We start from the raw sequence: 20,925 nt of genomic DNA, 5'->3' as shown, positions 1-20,925 counted from the left end.
CTGGAACTGCTGGGCCCACAAACGGGAGAAACCCTGAGAGAGAATGAAAGCCCAGTAGAGGGAGAGAGACTGCATCCTAATTGTAGTGTTGAGGGCCTGAAGCTAGCAATTCCTCAACTTTTCAACACGTGAGACCCAAATTACCTTTTCCACTTTGGCCAACCTGTCTGGGCTTCTATTCCTTAGAACCAAAAACGTTTGGACTAATATATAGTCATCAGTGAAATGAAGGTATGACATAGAGCTTAATTAAGACCAAATGACAGAATCCTCAGGTCTGTACAGCAGAAGCCTGCATAGGAGTGGTTTTAGGGGGGTGCCTGTAAGCACCCTGTGTCTCTGAAAATGTACTACATGGCCAGGGAGAGGACCTCTGATGGCCAAACCCAAGAGGCAGCATATCCCTGACGGTGCCTCCAAGGAAGCAAACACTGAGAGATCAGAGATGGATAGCTGCAGGATGCTTTCCACACTCCTGTTCCAAGCCCCATGTAGTTTTTTCCCTACTGATCACCTTCTAGCCTGAACCTGAATTCCCTGCCACCCTCACTCTGGGGGCAAAAACAACTTGAGCTAGAAGTTCTGTCTGGTCATTAATAGAAGGTGCAAGTTTTGTCCACTTTTCTATTCTCCCGTTTATGCCAAATACTGCTGCTACTTCTCTACCCACAATCACGATACCTGGTATTGGTGTGCCGGTTTACATCCACTTGGAATTGAATCAGACGGTCTTTCAAATTTTGGGCTCGCTCACACAGGTCATAATTCAGGGTCATGGTGTCAAGGCAGAACATGGCCAAAGGCACGGTAATGTGCATGGAGGCAATTTCATTTCTCCGCTTTTTTATGCTACTGATCCTCTGTAGAAAGGAGCACAGTCAGTAGTTTGAATTGCCTTTAGCCTCCCTGCTTTTGCCCCAGCCTCACCCCCAGCCAACCCAGTCCAATGTTGAGCACAGCACAATGTATCGATATACAGTGACTACTCATTGGACTGTCTGCAGCACACGTCTCCAAGATATATATCAAATTACTTTCCCTACCGTCACAAAATCCTCGATATCATGATTTTCTTTCAGGAACGCAGTGATGCTTTGTTCAGCCGTGTTATCCAATAAGTCATCGTATTTTTTGTATACATTTAAGTATCTTCCATAATCGAAGAGTGTAAAATCAGACAAGCAAATACAGGTCACCAAATCAGATTAGGCAGAGGGGAAAATGAAGACATAAATATAGTAAAAATTAGCCCTAACCAGGAAAGGGAAATATAACGTTGCAAAAGGTACAGTGAACTGGGAATTCAGAACTTTGGCTTCAAACTCCAATCTTTCCACTTCTTAGCTATATGAACTTAGACAAGATATTTCTCTTTTTTTCCAAATATCAGTATCTTTAAAGTAGAAATAGTAACACCTCATAGGATTGCTGTAAAGCTTACCTACAATAATATACATATAAAGCAACGAATGCTTTCCCCAACATATTAGCTCCTATCCTTTCTTCCAGTTCTTAAAACCCTATGTCTAAATTTTAAGATGAAAATTTGGAACTAATGAGCCTAACATCTATGGGATAAATTTAGTTTTCTGCTCTGTCATATCATGCAAAAATAGCTGGACAGTTTCTCCCAAATTGGAGGAGGATGTGTTTGGGATGTTCTGACTTAAAATACGTTTGAATTAAGGATGCCTGGCTCACGGAGTCAGTAGAACGTGTGGCTCTGGATCTTGGGGTTGTGAGTTTGAGTACCCACATTGGATGTAGGGATAACTTAAAAATAAGACCTTTTTATAAAAAGTTTGAATTAAAATAAGAAGGCATTAAGTAAGCAGAATTAATTTTTGGGCCACAGTGGTACACTTCCAAGAGTTGGCCAACACTTCAGAGATTCTAAATGTTTATTATTTTTACTTATTTTGAGGAGAGAGGAGGAGGAGCAGAGAGAGAGAGGAAGAGAGAGAAAATCCCAAGCAGGCTCCATGCTGTCAGTGCAGAGCCTGACACAGGGCTCGAACTCACAAATTGTGAAATCATGCGCTGAGCTGAAATCAAGAGTCGGACGTTTAACTAAGCCACCCAGGTGCCCCAACACTTCAGAGATTCTAAAACTGAGATACAATCTGGGAGCAGTCAGTCCAAAGCTGCCAGTCCAGAAAGACAAACTGTGTCAGACTCCAAGAACAGGGAGAACAGAGGTTTCAAATAGATGTCCCCAAATCAAACTCATAAGGGCAGAGCTTCCAAATCTGAATATATGATTCTCAGACTAGATCAGAAGTAGTTCTCAACTGAGGGTGATTTGACCACTCAGGGGGCATTTGGCCATGTCTGGGGATGATTTTGGTTGTGGGAAGATGGGTATAGGCCAGGGATGATGCTAAACATCCTACCATGCACAGCAGCTCCTCACAATACAGGATTTTCTGGTCTAAAATGTTGACAGAGCTGCAGTCAGGAAACCCATATATCCGGGTTTTCCTGGGACAGCTTAGATTTACACTTGTTGTACCATGGTAATTGTTAATACCTCTTCACTCTCAAAGTGTCTCAGTTTGGAAGCAGTATTATATAAATGATCACCCTAAACTAGGGACTGCTCACATGAGCAACTGTGAGATATTCTATAGTATGATGATTTTAAGTTTATTTATTTTGAGATAAAAGGAAGGGGGGAGGGAGAGAGAGAGACAGAGAGAGAGAGAGAGAGAGAGAGAGAGAGAGAATTCCAAGCAGGCTCTGCACTGTCAGTGCAGAGCCCAATACAGGGCTCAAACCCATGAACCGTGAGATGACCTGAGCTGAAACCAAGAGTCAGACCCTTAACCAACTGAGCCATCCAGGTGCCCCCCTAAAGTACAATGATTAAGGAGCATTCAGATAACTTGTCCTCAATTTCCTTTAATTCCTAAGTCCAAAAGTTCTGAAAACAGAAAGCTGCTTCAGAATTCATTTGATAGCAAAAGCTGGTGTAAACCGATGTGAGGCTACTTGTGTGAATAGTCATATTTTTCACTCCAGAAATATCAATAGATTTAATGAAGGGGTGCGACCTGAGATCTTGCTGAAGCTGCATTATAATATCTGAAATATGCATTATGTTACTTTGCTAAAATCCAGCAATTTCTAAATGACAAAACCTATCTGGCCTTAAAGCTTTCAGATAGTGGAGGCACACCTGTAATTGAATTCTGGTTCTTTTATTTATTTGCTGTATAACATTGGGAAAGTTTCCTCATCTGTAAGATGGGGATAAATAGTAATTCCAATGTAAGTGTTGGCTATTCTTACTACAGATGTGTTTTGGGTGCATGGGAACAGCGATTATTTATTTGATGACAAATAAACCGATGCCAAAATGGCTAAGTTACAACTAAACCCACTTACTTGCGGGGGCCGACTTGATTTTTCTGAAATACCTCAAAGGTTTGATTCACAAAATCAGAAACCAGTTTTTCTTCAGGGTTAATGGTTCCAAGAATCAGATTATATCCTTTCAACTCCGGGAAAAGGATAGATTCCACCTAAAGGATTAGAAACCACTTTTATGTACTGACACATCCACAAGACACAGGAAGGGAGATGGTACCAAAAGGTAGTATCTTCTGTAGTGGACTCCCTTCCAGAGACACCAGTTGCATTGACACTTGTTTCCCCTTGGATAGTGTCAGGATCACCCTCCTGGTCCCTTTACCTCTATCCTCTCTTCTCTCCCTCTTGGGTTACTCATCTTTCCCTGCCCCTTTCAAGTCTCCTGTCCCTGGAGAGTCCCCTGGGCCTCTAGTTAGGATGTTAAGTTTCCCTGCTTAAAGCTCACATTCTGAACTCTTCCCACTCAGCACAACTGTAATGAAATAATGTATAATGAGCTGTTTTAGGTTTGTCATGGGATATAAATACCATGAGGGCCTGGATCGTGTCTGACTTCTTCACTATTGTGAAGAGTTCAACAAGAGCTTGGCACATAGTGGGGCGCCTGTGTGGCTCAGTCGATTGAGCGTCTGACTTCAGCTCAGGTCATGATCTCACAGTTTGTGGGTTCCAGCCCTGTGCTGGGCTCTGTGCTGACAGCTTAGAGTCTGGAGGCTGCTTCAGACTCTGTGTCTTCCTCTCTCTGCCCCTCCCCCACTCAGGCTCTCTCTCTCTCTCTCTCTCTCTCTCTCTCTCTCTCTCTTTTAAAAATAAACATTAAAAAAAAATTTGTTTAAAGAGCTTGGCACATAGTAAGTGCTCAGTAAATATGGTGTGACTGAATGAGTATCATAGTGGTGGCTCCCTGTCCCCCTGATCAGCTTTTACTAATGAAGTTATTGGAGACATGGGTTCTAAATCTGATTCTGCTGCTAATTGGCCATGTGACCTGAGCTAAGCTACTTCTCTCTGAACTTCCATTTTCTCCCCTGAAGAAAAGGAGAAACACTAGATTCTTCTCTCAGATCAGAGGGGGAAAAAGTCTATAGCTAGAACAGTATCTTTTCTGATAATTCAAGTACTCCTTTTTTTTAAAGTTTATTTATTTTTGAGAGAGAGAGAACATGAGTAGGGGAGGGGCAGAGAGAGAGAGAGAGAGAGAGAGAGAGAGAGAGAGAGAATCCCAAGCAGGTTCCACACTGTCAGTGCAGAACCTGATGTGAGGCTTGACCTCAAGAATCGTCAGATCATGACCTGAGCTGAAATCATGAGTTGGAGTCTTAACCGAATGAGTCACCCAGGCGACCCAAGTACTCCAACTTCTAAATGGCATGTGTGTATCCCTGGGAAATGTTCTCACTTGCATGATTCAAGAAGACTGCCAAGTCCGTGCTGGGTACCCAATGCCCTCCCTAAGAAAGCTTATGGTGATGGGTCCCAGAAAAGACTGTCAGAGTGCTCTAGTTGGTTACAGCAATTATACACCATGGATGAAAATACACTGATTTAGAAAGAGGGAAAGCCCAGTGCAAATGGTCTGTATCCTCCTTCTTTGGACAATTCCAACGTTTTTAAGCCAGCAGAGGAACAAACAGCTTCTTTGCTGTGGCCATGCTGCAGACAGTGGAGGAGTGATCCTTCTCCAAGGAGATGGAGGATAGGGCATTGGTCAAGCATATGGATTAAATGATTTAGGGAGGGGTGCCTGGGTGGCTCAGTTAAACGTCCAATTTCAGCTCAGGACATGATCTCACAGTTCGGGAGTTCGAGCCCTGTGTCAGACTCTCTGCTGTCAGTGCAGAGCCCGCTTCTGATCCTGTCTCCCTCTCTCTCTGCCTGTCTCTCTCTCTCTCAAAAATAAACATTACAAAAAAAAAAAAAAGATATGGTTTAGGGACACACAACTGGTACATCCAGGCCACTCAACAGATCACATGTGGACAGCATAAGGGATTGTTTCTTGAGAAGTCTTCAGTCAGAAGAGGAAGTAATGCCTTTTATTGCCCTTTAAATGTGGCAGGTTCTCGCATGCTCATGCTCCGTAGTAGTCTGTAAAACTGAGCTGAGATCAATGGTGCCCTTCCCAGGTAATCACTCTTACTATCTTCTTATCTCCATGGCTCTCTGATCCCTGACTTCCTGGTCTTGTCATCACCCTCAGTGCTTATGCCTGCACACTTCTCCAAGTTTGGGATTTCCCTGGCACTCTGAGTGAGAAAAGTCTCCTATCAGGGAGACTCCATAGTAATGTGTGTGTGTGTGTCTGTGTGTGTATTCCTGATTACGAAAGTAATGTCCTGACATGGCTGCTAATGCTGATTTTTTTCCTTACTGCATTTTTAGTTTTAGAAAACCCTTCCTTATTTCACCCCACCTCATTTTATTTATGCCGCTCATTCACCTCTTTTCATTTCAATCAGTATTACAACATCTATGTCTTAATTTTTTTGCCAAGACAAATACTTTCTTTTTTTTTTTTTTTTTTCGACGTTTATTTATTTTTGGGACAGAGAGAGACAGAGCATGAATGGGGGAGGGGCAGAGAGAGAGGGAGACACAGAATCAGAAACAGGCTCCAGGCTCTGAGCCATCAGCCCAGAGCCCGACGCGGGGCTCGAACTCACGGACCGCGAGATCGTGACCTGGCTGAAGTCGGACGCTTAACCGACTGCGCCACCCAGGCGCCCCAAGACAAATACTTTCTAATATGTACTTTGCTTTCCTTTAGTAACTTTCTCATAGGTAGGCTTCCCTTCTATACCTTGAAACTTATTTTCAAAACTTCATGCTGACATTTTTCCCAACTTAAAAAAATTTATGTTTAAGGGAACCTGTGTGGCTTGTTTGGTAGGGCATGTAACTCTTGGTCTCAGGACAGTGATTTTGAGCCCTACATTGGGTGTAAAGATTACTTTAAAATAAAACTTCCAAAACAAATAAAATGAGGGACATCTGGGTGGCTCAGTCAGTTAAGCATTCATCTCTTAATTTTGGCTCAGGTCATGATCTCACAGTTTGTCAGTTTGAGCTCCACGTCGGACTCTGCCCAGACAGTATGGACCCTGCCTGGGATTCTCTCTCTCTCTCTCAAAATAAATAAACACTTAAAAAATAAAAATAAATGAAATAAAATAATATTTATGTTCAACCATAAAAAAAGGCAGGAAAGGTAGGGATTAGGGGTAATGTCCGTCTGTTGCAGTTCTTAGATATACTTATTAGATACTCAACCTGAGGGGCTATTCTTTTAAAGTTTCAATACCCAGTTCATGAGGCACCTGGAGCACCAGTTCATGGGGCACTCAGTTTCAATACCCAGTTCATGGGGCACCCAGTCAGTGTTTCAAAAACAATAAATTGTGTTTCATAAATAAATAAATAAATAAATAAATAAATAAATAAATAAAACACATAAGTAAGTTGTGTTTCAAAAACAATAAACATTTAAAAAAATTTAAGTTTTGGGGTGCCTGGGTGACTCAGTCAGTTAAGCGTCCAACTTTGGCTCAGGTCATGATCTCACGGTTCATGGGTTCAAGTCCTGTGTCGGGCTCTGTGCTGACAGCTCAGAGCCTGAAGCCTGCTTCAGATTCTGTATCTCCCTCTCTCTGCCCCTCCCCTGATCATGCTCTGTATCTCTCTGTCTCTCAAAAATGAATAAATGTTAAAAAAAAAATTTAAGTTTCAATACCCAGTTCAGAGACAGAATCGTGTGAGGAGTTTGACACAGGAGCCAGTGCTGTGGGCATGTCTAGATAGAGAATGCTGAGACTGGGCTGCTTTTTCTCACAGTCTGATAAAGTCATTGGCATTCACTTGGGCCTAGCTTTCAAACCTGGTACACACTATAACCTGTGACTACATCTTCTTGCCATGGGAATCCACTAAATTCCACCACCCCTGCTGGGTGTTTGCAGGAGCGATCACATGAGCCCTTGGCTCTCCCGGCCCAGCTGCTTGCAAACATTGCTAATCAAGATCAGTGAAAGAGAACTTGAGTGGTATGTATTTTATCTGTCCCCAAGCCCCACACTTATCCTTCCAAATTACAGGGTCTTCTCTTTCATTTCCTTTCTAGGGATATCGATAGTAGGAGAGTTGCCCACTGTTTCTTTCCCTTCCACACACCCAGTTTTCTTGTTAACTAGGCTTGGTTGGGTTTGAAACCCCAAATTTAGAGTTATCTGGTGAAATAGACTAGAGCATTTTGGCCTCACATGTTTCCCTACAACACCAAACTCTACTCTTGAGCTCTTGGAACCCTCTAAGGATAGGACTGCTTAAGAGTACCTAAGCATCACACATAATGCCTGGGCAATGAGGGAGGGGGAGAAAAATAGAGAAAAACACCCCACGGTTCCCTTTCCTGTGTGGCTCTGGACACTGGCCTTCTTGCCACTTCAGCCACCCAGAGGGAATACAGAGTACAGAAGAGTCACACTCATGTGGGTGATCCTGCCTAGCACTAAAAGTCTGCTACGTGTCTGGAATATGATTACCAATCCCACCCTGGAAAGGAAGCTGGAAGGGTCTTGGATCAGGAAGAGAAGCTTCAATCTCTCCCCTTGATGTCTTCAGTGGTTAAACAAATGGAACTTCAAGAACTAAATCAGGTATCATTTCATGAAGATTCTTGGTGAGTTCATGGCGTTGCTCCATCGTGGATTGTCAACCCAAGTTGGTTATGGCTCGGGACACATCTGTCCCTTTGAAGTTGGTGTCATGTTGAGGAAAAGGGGAACTCTACTTGCTGACAAAATAATTCTTAAAAAATTTTTTTTAATGTTTATTTTGAGAGAGACAGAGAGACAGCATGCATGTAAGCAGGGAAGGGGCAGATAGGGGGATAGAGGATCGGAAGTGGGCTCTGTACTCACAGCAGAGCTGGACGCGGAGCTTGAACTCATGAACCGTGAGATCATGACCTGAGCTGAAGTTGGACGCTTACCGGACTGAGCCACCCAGGCGCCCCATTAATGCTTGTATTAGAAGCACAATTCTCTAATGCGTGGACATTTCTTTATGGCCCAAATCTTCTGTCTGGGGTCACGGGAGGCATACTCAGGATTGAGCTCTCAAAATAAAAACTCTTCTGACTACCTTGTACAAACAGTTACTTTAAATATATTTTATTCGATAAGTAAATAAAACTATAAATGAGTAAGTCAGTACTATACCTTGGGGATCTCCCTAGAGTTTTTAATAATTTCCAAGAAAGAATTGTGTATTAATTCCCAGCAGTCATCAAAAGATGGATTAAAGATGATAATGGGTTCATGGACTTCAAGTTTGATCATGATTAGCTGAGGTATGAAGAACTCCATCTCTTGGTAGGGCTCCTTGTAATCATTCCCATCCTTCAGGAGATATAAGATATGGCAGCTGTCACAAGATGGGGCCTTCCAGAATCAAAGGAGTGATTTTTACCCATTCACAGTATTACATGAATACCAGAAAAGGAAATGCAGGGTACCAGGCACTGTTCATGTTCACATAAGGTCTGGGTATGGCTTAGCCCACCCTGAGCTTATCCACTCCCCCATTCCAGAAGTTTTAATTCAGTATATTTTCTTTGCTTAGATATTCCTGCATTAATTATTTCCAAATCCTTCCCACCCTTCAAAATTCAGCTCAAAAGCCCCTGCTCTAGGAAGCTTCTCTGTTCTCTAGCAAGATATAATCTCTTTCACTTCTGAACTTATGTGTTTCTATTTCCTTCATGCTATTTTAGCTTTCTCTGTTGCAGAGATTTATAGGTACATCTTATTTTCTCTACTCTAACCTCAAGGGCAGGATCTGTCTGAACCCTGTACTTCCTCTGAAATCTCCAAGGTAGCATTTAATACATAGTTGATGCTCAATAAAAATCTGTTGACAGAATCCAAAAGCATAAATAGTTATCTGTATACCTCAAATGGAGCTAATGAGTGTATAGTCTATTTTAAACACTCAAAATGTCAACACTCCTACAACAGAAATATTGGCATGGAGATATCTACAATTCCCTATAAGGGTAGTAATAGGAGATACCTCTCATAAACTTCCCTGCCTAATGAAATTGTCACAGGGTAGCTGGAAAGTATTTGCCTAAGTCAGTGATGTTAGACATCTCTAGATCTGTTTAAGGATGATTGATAAACATTTGCTGAACAGCTACCATGTACCAAATACCCATAAATCTCCCCTTCTTTCAGACATATAAAGATTTAACTTTTCCCTTTGTGGGGAATTTTAGAGTGGGATTTGTTCCACATCTGAGCCTCTTCTGCTTTAGCAAAGTGGATGATTACAGTGACATCTATTGATTGGTCCTTGCTACAAAGCTAACATCACAGTCTAAATTCAGCAATATTGGCTTCTATACTTTTTTTGAGCAAAAGGACAATTGTTCATCTTTACTTCATTTGTAAAAATACTTAGAACTTAACCTTTTATAACCAGGCAATTATATATTTTTATTACTCCTTTTTAAGGTAAAATGTGCACGTGGCATAAAATGTAAACAAATCTTCCTTGGTCCATAGGTTATCTAAGTTTAGGGGATGCTATGATCTTTTGAAATCCAAGACTTAGTGTTTTTAGCTTTTATTTTGACTTCACTGAAGTAGTTTCATGAAGAAAGTTATTAATTAGGTCAACAAAGCCTTTTGTTTTCAGAGATGCCCCTTCAAAGACCAAAGAACCAAAGGCAATGTTTGCAATGATACACACAACACTCCCTAAATATCAAGCCAAAGACTGATAACAAAATTTTTTCAACACCTTCCTTCACAGAGGATGAAAAAGTGACCCCATTCCCTCTCATAGGAGGTATGAATTCCATTTTATTCTATCTTCTTTCAATTTTTGTAACAACTTCTCCACTTCTGGAGTTCTTTGGCAATTTAGTATAGGCAATTACCTCAGGAAAGCTTGCTGTAACTCACAAAACTCATTTTCATGAACTAATGTAGCTGAAGACCTACATGATGGAATTCTGATTCGTCTTGGTTGTTTCCCCTCAAAGGGCCTACTGCTGGTCCCCTACATACCTTGTGTATCATGAAAAAGGAGACGAGGTCCTCGAGAGACTTAATGACCAAGTCCCTCAGCTGGAGGGACATGAAGGAAGCAACAGAAGCAAAATATTCCTCAACGTTATGAGAGGAGTCATAATCACTCTTGGGAGCAAAATGGACCCACTGCTCCTTCTGTGAGATGAACAGCTGGGCACAGGTGGGGATCCACCTGTGAAAAAAGAAGGGCAGAGAAGTAAGAAGCTCTTCTGAGCTCGGAGAAATCCTATCAGATGTTCCCCACTCTCTGTAACAAGGAAGGTGGCTCATTCCCCACTAAGCAGCTTTCCAAATTGGTACTTTCATATCCCTGGCCACCTCCCCTGCCAACACCTCTTTCCTGGAAAGAAAGTAGTAAGATTTGAATTGAGAGACTATTCATCCAAAGGCACAAGGGATGCTGGTGGCATGTCCTGCTCAAAGAGTCTCTGGATTCTTTACAATAATCAGAGATTGGGGTGAAGGGGCATAAAGAAATGGAATGTTCTGTCCAACTTCTCTCCCTGGCAAATGCCTGGCCTCTGATTCAGACTTTATAGGGGGAAAGTGAGGAAGAGGAGAAAAAGAAGAAAACTTAAGAGAAACTCCAGTGTGGTGATAGTTGCTCAGAAGTTGAGAGTGAAAATAAGAAAAGAAAAAGAAAAAATGGATGTCTCATTGTTCTTTCTTCCTACTTCCCCCAATTTTTAATTCCCAGTGGGAACCACTGGCCTTTTCATCCTATCACATCTCTTTTATGATTGCTAGGAAGGTGCTACTCTAACAATCAGAGAAGTACTAGTAACAGCCAGAGTTGTTATAAAGACAATAATTATGATATTTATCAAGCAGCTACTACGTGCTATGGCATATACATTTTCTCTGATAATAAAAACCCACTGGTAGGTATTACCACCATCATTTTACATAAGGGGGTTTCTCTAGCTCTGGACATCATCCTGCATGCATTTGCAAAGGGAAAAGGAATAGTCTAAGTGACTGAAAACTCTCTAACCCTGGAATCTTGCAGCTGTTTATCTGGGCCACCTGAACACAAGTTATTCAAACTCAAGTCATGTAACTTAGCAAGACCTCACAGATTTCAGAGGGAGGGTAAAGAAGTGGTAGCCCAAAAAAGAATGGTAATGAGAGTTTCAAAAAGGCAGAGGGAGAACAGGAATGAGGGTTGAAGCATGGACCTGGGGAGACACAAATACTGGTGGGATGGAATGTAGAAGGAAAGGGACAGAGAAAGATGTCAGTGAGAAGTCAGCAAACTGTGCAACCTCCAGGCTGGGAACCAGATTTCCCTCCTGAGAGTTTATGATGTTGTGACGAGGTCCCATTCTGAGGCCAGATACTGACTTGTTGAGAAGAATTTGGCGTGCTTCCATGCAGTGTTTCTGGATCACATCCCAGTACTCATGAGGCTGCAAAGGCAATTTTCCTGCCAGTAATTCTGCTGTTCGAACAAACCTGAGGTCTTTAAATCTGCCAAAAGAGAGGGAGAACCATCCTGGGCTGAGAAGACAACAATGAATTCTCGAGGATGGGTTCAAAGGGCACACATCCTGACTTTTCTTATCTTTTTGTTTGTTTATTTTGAGAGGGAGAGAGAGAGAGAGAGTGTGCAAGTGCGAGTGAGTAGAGAAGGGGAAGAGAGAGGGAGAGAGAGAATCCCAAGCAGGTTCCGTGCTCCGTGCGAAGCCTGATGTAAGGCTCAAACTCACGAACTGTGAGATCAGGACCTGAGCCGAAATCAAGAGTCAGACACTTACACAACTGAGGCACCCAGGTGCCCCATCCTCACTTTTCAATGAGAGTAAAACCATTTATATTTGAAAAATATGAAAGTCTGAGGAGGGGTAGACAGTCCACAAGAACCTTGCAAAGAGGAGATAGATGAGCCAACTGAATAGGTGTTTGCTGAGCCTTCCTATCTGTCCTGCTCCAAATAACCCATCTGAGGAGTGAGGTTTTGGCAGCAACCTGGTTATTTGCCTGCCTGGGAACTGGGATATCAAATGGACAAATCAAAGTTCTTTACAACAGCAAAGACAGAGAAGACAGGTCAAGCGAAGCACCACCTTCATGAGCAAGTGGGTTCCATCTAATCCTCAACGTGGCCCCTGGATAAGCTACTTAGGACAACTTGGAGGACTGCTTTGGTCTAAACAAACAAAAAAACCCTTCAGACTTACTACCCCTGATGGCTGGCAGACTCACCAAGACATGCACAGCATACCTTGGCACAGTCCCTCACACAATGCAGGCACGCAATATTTGTTGAATGAATACACGAATCTCCTTCCACCTTCTCCTGTGAGGCTCTTATCTTCTCCTATTTCTCTCAGATCAATGGATGTGTTGCCCTTTACCACATTCCCCGAGGCCTCTTTTAGCTCAGAGGGACACCATATCTCTTCCTGATATCTATTCCACTCATTTATAAATCACTCTTGATTTTTTTTAATGTTTATTTATTTTTGACAGAGAAACAGAGGATGAGTGGGGAAGGGCAGAGAAAGAGGGAGACACAGAATCTGAAGCAGGCTCCAGGCTCTGAGCTGTCAGCATAGAGCCCGACGCGGGGCTCGAAACTCGCTGACCGTGAGATCGTGACCTGAGCTGCAGTTAGACGCTCAACCGACTGAGCCACCCAGGCACTCCTATAACTCATTCTTTTAAATAATCACTGCCTTTCACTTCCTCAATTAGACCTTTGCTCACTTTCTTAGCTCATCTCATGTCTTGCTTCTCATTTTCATTATCCACTGTAATGACCTCTTGGGCACTTTTCTCACCTCTCTTAAATCCCACAGCCTACATTTCTATTCCTCATTGGTGCAGGTGGTGAACTTGGTCCCCATCTTGTCTGGCCAGTCACAAAGCACTGGGAGGGAAGGACAGAATCTGAGACCTCCCTCACCACACCTTTGATATCCAACCTGAGTATGGCCTTTGTCACCACTTGGTAATTATGCTACTTATCTTTAATTCAGTCCTAACAAACTTCCGACAATGGCTTTTTAGACCACAACCCTATTTGAGCCCCCAGGTCCTTTACCCTTTGCCAACCACTAGGTGACTTCTTAGAATTTTTAAAATTAATCACGCAGGCCATAGAGAAGAGCAGTCTGTATCATTTCCTTAACAAATCTTTCTCATTGTTGATTTTTCTAATTTTTTCGTTGTTATTAAATATGTTCAGCTGACAAAGAGCTTCTAAATGGCTTTGGTTCATGTTTGTCTTTGTTGCCTACGTAATCTTTAGGAAACCCCTAAAAGCAGGCGGTAAGAATTCTTTCTTTTCAGAAGCTATGGGTTCAATAATTTGCCATCTTCACTACATGATCAAATTAAATGCACATGTACATCTTTTTGGCTTTGAGCATTTAGCAATTTACCATCCCTAAGACTGACCTTTTTTGTTATTTTTTAGGTTATTTTTTGAGGCCATGAACATGCTTAAAATTAAAGCAGCACTTTCATTTATTGAACAGCTATATGCCAAAACTGTTCTAAGCAATTCATCCAACAACCCATGAGGTAACTGTTATTATTCTCATTTCACATATAAAAAAATAGAGGCCTAGAGAGATTAAGTTCCCCCAAATCACACTGTTTGTTATTAACAGAGAGAGAATCAGAATGTAGGCAGTGTAGCTTTGGAGCCCATACTATAAATTATTACCCTATATGCTTCTGCCTCATTAGAAAATGACTGTTTCTTTTCAGAATCCTGAGTGGCACCTCCAATGACTTAGAAAACTGAATACAGTCCAAAGAAGGGAATGTGCTTATTTAACATTGGTGGGCTCCATGCTAGCTTGACTTCCCCTTCCAGTCCCTTTTAAAATATAAGTAAAACAAAGAATGTGATAAACAAGGAAGTTCTCCAGGTAACAAGCCTCCCTTAAGACTGAAGACACTCAAAGCTACAGAGCCTCCCCAAAATAAAATATTTGAGCTACTGGCAAGTTTAGCCAATCAAAATTAAGTAAGCATATTTACCTTCAATTTTTCTTTTATTTTTTTAAAGTTTATTTATTTTGAGAGAGCGAGAGAGAAACGGGGGGCGGGGGGTGTGGTGACAGCAGGGGAGAGACAGAAAGAGAGAGAATCCTAAGCAGGCTTCACACTGTCAGCGCAGAGCCCTATGTGACCTAAGATCATGACCTGAGCTGAAATCAGGAATCGGACACTTAACGGACTGAGCCTCCTGGCTCTCTACTTTTCATTTTTTAAGTAGGCTTCATACCCAGCGTGGAGCCTAACAGAGGGCTCAAACTCACAACCCTAAGATCAAGACCTGAGGCAAGATCAAGAGTCAGACACTCAACCAACTGAGCCACCCAGATGCCCCAGCCTCTAATTTTTCTAATAAAGAACTCAGATGATGGCAGCTCATCATGTCATCAGCCTGACCTTTCAGTGAAATCTGTTGGCCTCATGTTCCCACCAGGATTGGCACCTCCCTTGATGGACTCCCCCAAAATGACAGTCTTTCTCCACAGCTGATGAATGGATAAACTCAACAGGGTGTAGCCTTTCAATGGAATAATATTCAGTCACAGAATGGAATGAAACACTGATACATGCTTCAGTGGTGGATGAACCTTGAAAACCTGATGCTGAGCAAAAAGCAACTAGACACAAAAAGTCACATATGGTGTGATTCCATCTACATGAAATGTCCAGGATAGGTTAAATCTGTAGAGACAGAAATCAGGTTAGTGGTTGCCAAGGGCTGAGCGGAAGGGGGATGAAGGAGTGACTGCTAATGGATATCGCATTTCTTTCTGGGTTGTACAAATGTGTGAGTGCACTGAAAACTACCGTACTGTGCACTTAAGAGGGGTGAATTTTATGGTATGTGGATTATATCTCAATTTAGAAAAATGACAGAAAAGGGATTCTTGCATCCTCTAAACTCCTCCACTTCCTGTGGCCAATTCAGTCACTGATGAACAAATTTTTTTTTTTAACTTTATTTATTTATTTTGAAAGAGAGAGAAAGAGAGACAGCACGCCAGCTAGGAAGGGGCAGAGAGAGAATTCCAAGCAGGTTTCCCACTGTTAGCACAGAGCCCGATGCAGGGTTTGAACTCATGAACATGAGTTTAGGTCTTGAGCTGAAATCAAGAGTCAGACACTTAACTGACTGAGCCCCCCAGGCGCTCCACTGATGAACATAACAGACCACTGTTTGCCATCGCTGTGCGGGTAATGAGTTACCTAAGGAATAAGACCCAATCTCCCATACATCTCATAGGCTAGAGAAAAGACAAACTAGCAAACACACAGTTGTAATTCAGTGTGGTACATGTCCTCACAGAGTTAATGGCTCATTTACACTTAATGTGTCGGGCACTGTTCTGAGTACTTTGCATGTATTAAGTTATTCATTCCTCCTACCAGCCCAATAAAGCAGGAACTCTTACTATCCTTAATTTAGAGATCAGGAAAGCAAGACCCAGACAGATGATGTAACATACCCATATTACCTAGGAAGCCGCAGAGTGAAGATACAGCCCTTAGCGGGCTGGCTCCAAGTCTGTGCTCTTTACTGGTACGCACCAGGGCTTAGAGACTGGCACTGGGTGTCATGCAAAGAAGAGTACCTTCACTGTGCACGGAGAGCTGTCATTTACAGTTCATATGCACTTTTGGTCCAGGATTTTCATCATTTCCTCTTAAGGGCTGGGCTACCCTAACTGTGCCCAGCATAGGTAGTCTCTTATGTGTGTAAACAAGAAAGAAAGGGAAGAAAAGGGAAGGGAGGAAATTCTTACTCTGTAAACCACAGTTCTTTCAGGCTGAGCATCATGGGGTTCACTGTGTGCAGATGTTCCTCGTTCCACTTCTTGGCATTCCTGTAGACACTGTGCCAGGGCACAGGCGCCCGGATCACTCTTTGAGGAAACATACGGGGAATATTCTCAATGAAGAGTCTTTTTCTCTCTATTGGGTCCATGAGGATGTAATCAACTATAACCAGCAGAACAAATACTTTGTTAGTAAGGCAGGCCCTGGAACACTCTGTGCTCTGAGCTGCAGCATTTAGAATGTAAATGAGCCTCTGACCGGTTACACTGATAATACCCATTATGTTGATAATCCCCTGGGTATAACTAAATTGGGGAGGCTCCACTCTGTTGGTTTGTTTTCTTTCTGAAGATATTTCAGGGAGAAGGAGGAGTGTAACTTCACAGTCTGGAGCTTAGAACCTGGGGTTGAGACCTATTAGGATATCTAGCATCATGCATGACAAGGAGCTACTATTTGATGATACCTCATTCATCATTAATTGATTTCTCACACCTAAATAGCCATACACAAAAAAATCAACATAACAGATGATACCATATACTCAGAATTGGAAATTCAGAAACCAAATATTTCACACACTAAGGAAAGAAAGATTGGTAAAAGGTTCACAGAGGAAGGGACATTTGAGCTGGAATGTGAATAATGAGTAGGCATTTGCAGACAGGATAGGAAGGAAAGAACATATAACGTCCTTTGGAAGAACCAAAGAAGTAACAGCATATAATGAAATGCAGTTCTATGACTTTTGTAAAACATGCTGAAGGATCTGGGAGTTATTTTGTAGCTGAAATATCAGATGCAAGTGGTCGAGGTTAAGGTGATAAGACTGCAGAAGTACATTGAGGCTGGAATTTAAAAGACTTTTACAGGTTTAACTTTATGAGTTTGGTTCTACCCTAGAGTGGACAAGGAGCCATTACCCTGACACCATTAGAAAGTTAATTAGAGGGGCGCCTGGGTGGCGCAGTCGGTTAACCGTCCGATTTCAGCCAGGTCGCGATCTCGCGGTCCGTGAGTTCGAGCCCCGCGTCAGGCTCTGGGCTGATGGCTCGGAGCCTGGAGCCTGTTTCCGATTCTGTGTCTCCCTCTCTCTCTGCCCCTCCCCCGTTCATGCTCTGTTTCTCTCTGTCCCAAAAATAAATAAAAAATGTTGAAAAAAAATTAAAAAAAAAAAAAAAAGAAAGTTAATTAGGAAATTAAAAATAACTAGATGACTTGGTAAACACAGCTATTGGCCAGAGAAAATAGAAAGATGAGGAACTAATATCATTATGCCCCTTCGATGTATTTCTCACATTACTCACCATCATTAAATATTTCCCAATGACCTACTGTGTGTATAAGACATGGGCCTAAGGAATGAAGGGGAGCTAGGATCAATAATATGTCCTTCACGGTCAAAGAACTGACAGTCTAATAAGGGAGCCAAGACCCACGAGAAATGAAAAGACAATGCCAGTGTGAAATGACAGAGGAGAAATAATGGCCCAGAGATGGTCCAAAGTAGGGTGAGTTAAAAGTAGAGATAAGAAGTGCTGTGCATGCAGAGGGTGGAGGGACCACTGTGGGGTGCAGAGAGCTAAAAGTACTTAAGAGGCAGGTCTTGAGCTAGATTTTAAAACTTAGGTAAACCCTTGCTAGTCCTAGTGTTGCCCAGAGGTGAGCAAGCATCCATATCTCCTGGTAGCTTGTTAGAAATGCACTCTCGGGCCCTACCCCAGATCTACCGAATCGGAATCTGCTTTTTGAGAGAGAGAGAGAGAGAGAGAGACAGAGAGAGAGAGATCGAGCGCACGAGCAAGTGCAAGCGGGGGAGGGGCAGAGAGAGCTGGAGACACAGAATCCAAAGTAGGCTCCAGGCTATGAGCTGTCAGCATAGAGCCTGATGTAGGGCTTGAACTCACAAACTGTGAGATCATGACCTGAGCTGAAATTGGATGCTTAACCAACTGAGCCACTCAGGCGCCCCCCGGAATCTGCATTTTTTATAAGATTCCCAGGTTATGTGGGTGCCCATCAAAGTACAGGAAGTGCTAGTGTAGACCTTAGTGATGGGCGGAGAGCATCTGAATGAAAAGGAGGAACCAGAAGGTGGACTGATAAAGACAGTGCCCTCCACATGGGAGCCCCTTGCACCACTTATACCCAACCTTACCAATGCTTTTCATGATGCTACTATAGTAGTCATTTTCCTTCTCCTTCACCAGGATGATCATCAGGGGTGCCAGGAAGGGACTTGTCAGCAGTGTGTTAGAAATCAGCTTTGAAATCCGAAACATCACTTCATCCTCCTCAGGGGCAATCATATCTTTTCGGATGCCATTGGTCAAATAGTAATAGTATCTCTTCCATAAACAAACCACCAGCAAGACAATGATAGTGATTGGTTAACTGTGCCCACCTGCCCACACCCATCAACCTCCAAGGGGCCCTGTTCACACAGCACCCATCTCCACCCTTCACTTGCTACAATCGGGTTTTCTGGGACCATCACCACACACTCTCTGCAGTGTTATGGTGGGCAAATTTTTCCATGACTCTGGAGGACTGACCCAGAGCCAGAAATTTCAGTGGGTTATAAGGAAGGACTTGTCAAAAGCCATGCAGAGAGGAACAGTGGAATGACTACTGAGGCCAGGACAGAGGCAGCCCATCGGTGAACTTTAAGAACATAATTAATGAGCTCCTCAAATGGACCAGATAATTCACCGTCCTCAACAACAATGGTGGTCTACAAAGGACTTTGATCCTGTGGCTTGTAGCGGCCAGTGAGGGGAAATTCCCCAATTCCAAGTGAAACTTACAATAGTTCTGATCAAACCATGGGCTTCTGAGTTTAGGAAAGCAATACAAACACACAAACTAAACAAAAATAGCCAATGTGGTGGCGCCTAGGTGGCTCAGTCAGTTGAGCGTACAACTTTGGCTCAGGTCATGATCTCACAGCTCGTCAGTTTGAGCCCCACGTGGGGCTCTGTGCTGACAGATTGGAGCCTGGAGCCTGCTTCGGATTCTGTGTCTCCTTCTCTCTCTGCCCCTAGCCCACTCGCATTCTGTCTCTGTCTCTCCCAAAAATAAATAAACATTAAAAAAAATTTTTTTTTTAATGGCCAATGTGATCTGGTTGATTTCAGGAAGTTTTGTTCGTTTAGGGTTCTAAGCTGCCAGATGGCTGAATAGCTCTAGAAACAAATACTTTAAGATGGGTGAGAAGCACAAAGTGTAGGAAACCAGTTTTGAGCTTTTGTGACAACTGTCTGTAGTCAGAAGAGGCTGAGCTCACCTTCCTCCAACCTTAATGGAAGCTGCTTATAGAGAAGAAACTTCCAAATACAGGATGCATTGGGATATACTTATACTTTTAGTATTTTAGTATAATTTTTAAAATTATTTATTGTATATCTGAAATTCCAATTTAACTGGGTGTCCTGTTTTTTGTTTTATTTTTCAAAATTTTGCAACCCTAGCTTATGGGTCACCATTTTGCAACCACTGTTTTTTTTTTTTTAAGTTTATTTATTTTGAGAGACAGAGAGAGAGCATGGGGGGCAGAAACGGAGGGAGGGAAAGAATCCTAAGCAGGCTCCCTGCTGTCAGTGGAGACCCCAACGTGGGGCCTGATCTCATGGTTCATGAGATCATGACCTCAACTAAATCAAGAGTCAAATGCTTAACTGACTGAGCAACCTAGGTGTCCCACAACCTATGTTCTATAAGGACTCAAAGGTTTCTAAGACCTACTAAAACAATTCACACAGACACACACACACACACACACACACACACACACACACACACACACACAAATACACACATACCCTTATTCAGTAGTCTGTCATGGGGTCTGGACTTTGATATTTTTAAAACATTCCTTGGGTGGTTCTGCTATTCTCCCTGAGTTTAGAATCCCTGAGCTGTCAAGAATAATTCTTAGCAAACTGAGAGAAAGGAAGCAACAAGAACATACCTCTAAGTCTGATTCAGATGGTTGGGTTTCTTTACCTTCTATTTCCATCTCCTGCTGTAACATCACACCAATCTGTTCTCCTGGACTCATTGGTCTGCTTCCTGGCAGGGTCAAAGATGTCACTGCCTCCTTCTTTATGGATGATAAGGCTGAGATATTGTGGGTCAGCTTGGTCCTGAAAAGTAGACACATCTTTGGTTCTCTACAGAGGTGCTCTGTGTCAGGCCTACTGTCTCCAAGCTGCTGAGTGTCATTCTGCAATGGAAACCCCTCTCCTCTGTGTCATCTAACAGTATGGATGTGCACTGCAGTGACAGCCTCTAACCATGGAACATCCATAGGTATGCTAGCTTTGGTTTTGCTCAGGTGGTAAATTTATTTTTTTTATTTTCATTTTTTACTTAAAATTTTTTTTAATGTTTATTCCTTTTTGCGACAAAGAGAGAGACAAAGTGCAAGTGGTGGGGTGGCGGGCGGGCAGAGAGAGAGTGAGAGACAGAATCTGAAGCAGGCTCCAAGGCTCCAGCACAGAGCTTGATGCCAGAGCTCAAACCCATGAAGCACAAGATCATGACCTGGGCTGAAGTCAGACGCTCAACCGACTGAGCCACCCAGGCACCCCTCCTTTTTTTATTTGAGAGAGAGAGAGAGAGAGAGAGAGAGAGAGAGAGAGAGAGAGAG

General features: G+C 42.7%; 1 protein-coding gene across 2 annotated transcripts in view; it reads right to left on the bottom strand.

Annotated features, from left to right (window-relative positions):
* Positions 1–20,925, bottom strand: part of DNAH3 (dynein axonemal heavy chain 3) — a 176,612-nt gene that overhangs the window by 141,383 nt on the left and 14,304 nt on the right. For both annotated transcript variants that reach the window (XR_005785574.1, XM_040458819.1), the window contains exons 6-14: positions 20,245–20,419; positions 18,433–18,622; positions 16,241–16,436; positions 11,811–11,936; positions 10,443–10,638; positions 8,589–8,768; positions 3,388–3,524; positions 1,044–1,149; positions 682–860 (exon numbers count right to left, since the gene is read on the bottom strand). Coding sequence is in view for 1 of the 2 variants with exons in the window: in XM_040458819.1 (XP_040314753.1) it covers positions 682–860; positions 1,044–1,149; positions 3,388–3,524; positions 8,589–8,768; positions 10,443–10,638; positions 11,811–11,936; positions 16,241–16,436; positions 18,433–18,622; positions 20,245–20,419 (1,485 nt within the window). In the remaining variant the exon portion in view is untranslated. The remainder of the gene's footprint in view (positions 1–681; positions 861–1,043; positions 1,150–3,387; positions 3,525–8,588; positions 8,769–10,442; positions 10,639–11,810; positions 11,937–16,240; positions 16,437–18,432; positions 18,623–20,244; positions 20,420–20,925) is intronic.

This window comes from Herpailurus yagouaroundi, unplaced genomic scaffold (assembly GCF_014898765.1).
Source record: "Herpailurus yagouaroundi ecotype Mexico unplaced genomic scaffold, PumYag 222, whole genome shotgun sequence".
Classification (NCBI taxonomy): domain Eukaryota; kingdom Metazoa; phylum Chordata; class Mammalia; order Carnivora; family Felidae; genus Herpailurus; species Herpailurus yagouaroundi.
This window is presented reverse-complemented; position numbering and strand designations above follow the sequence as displayed.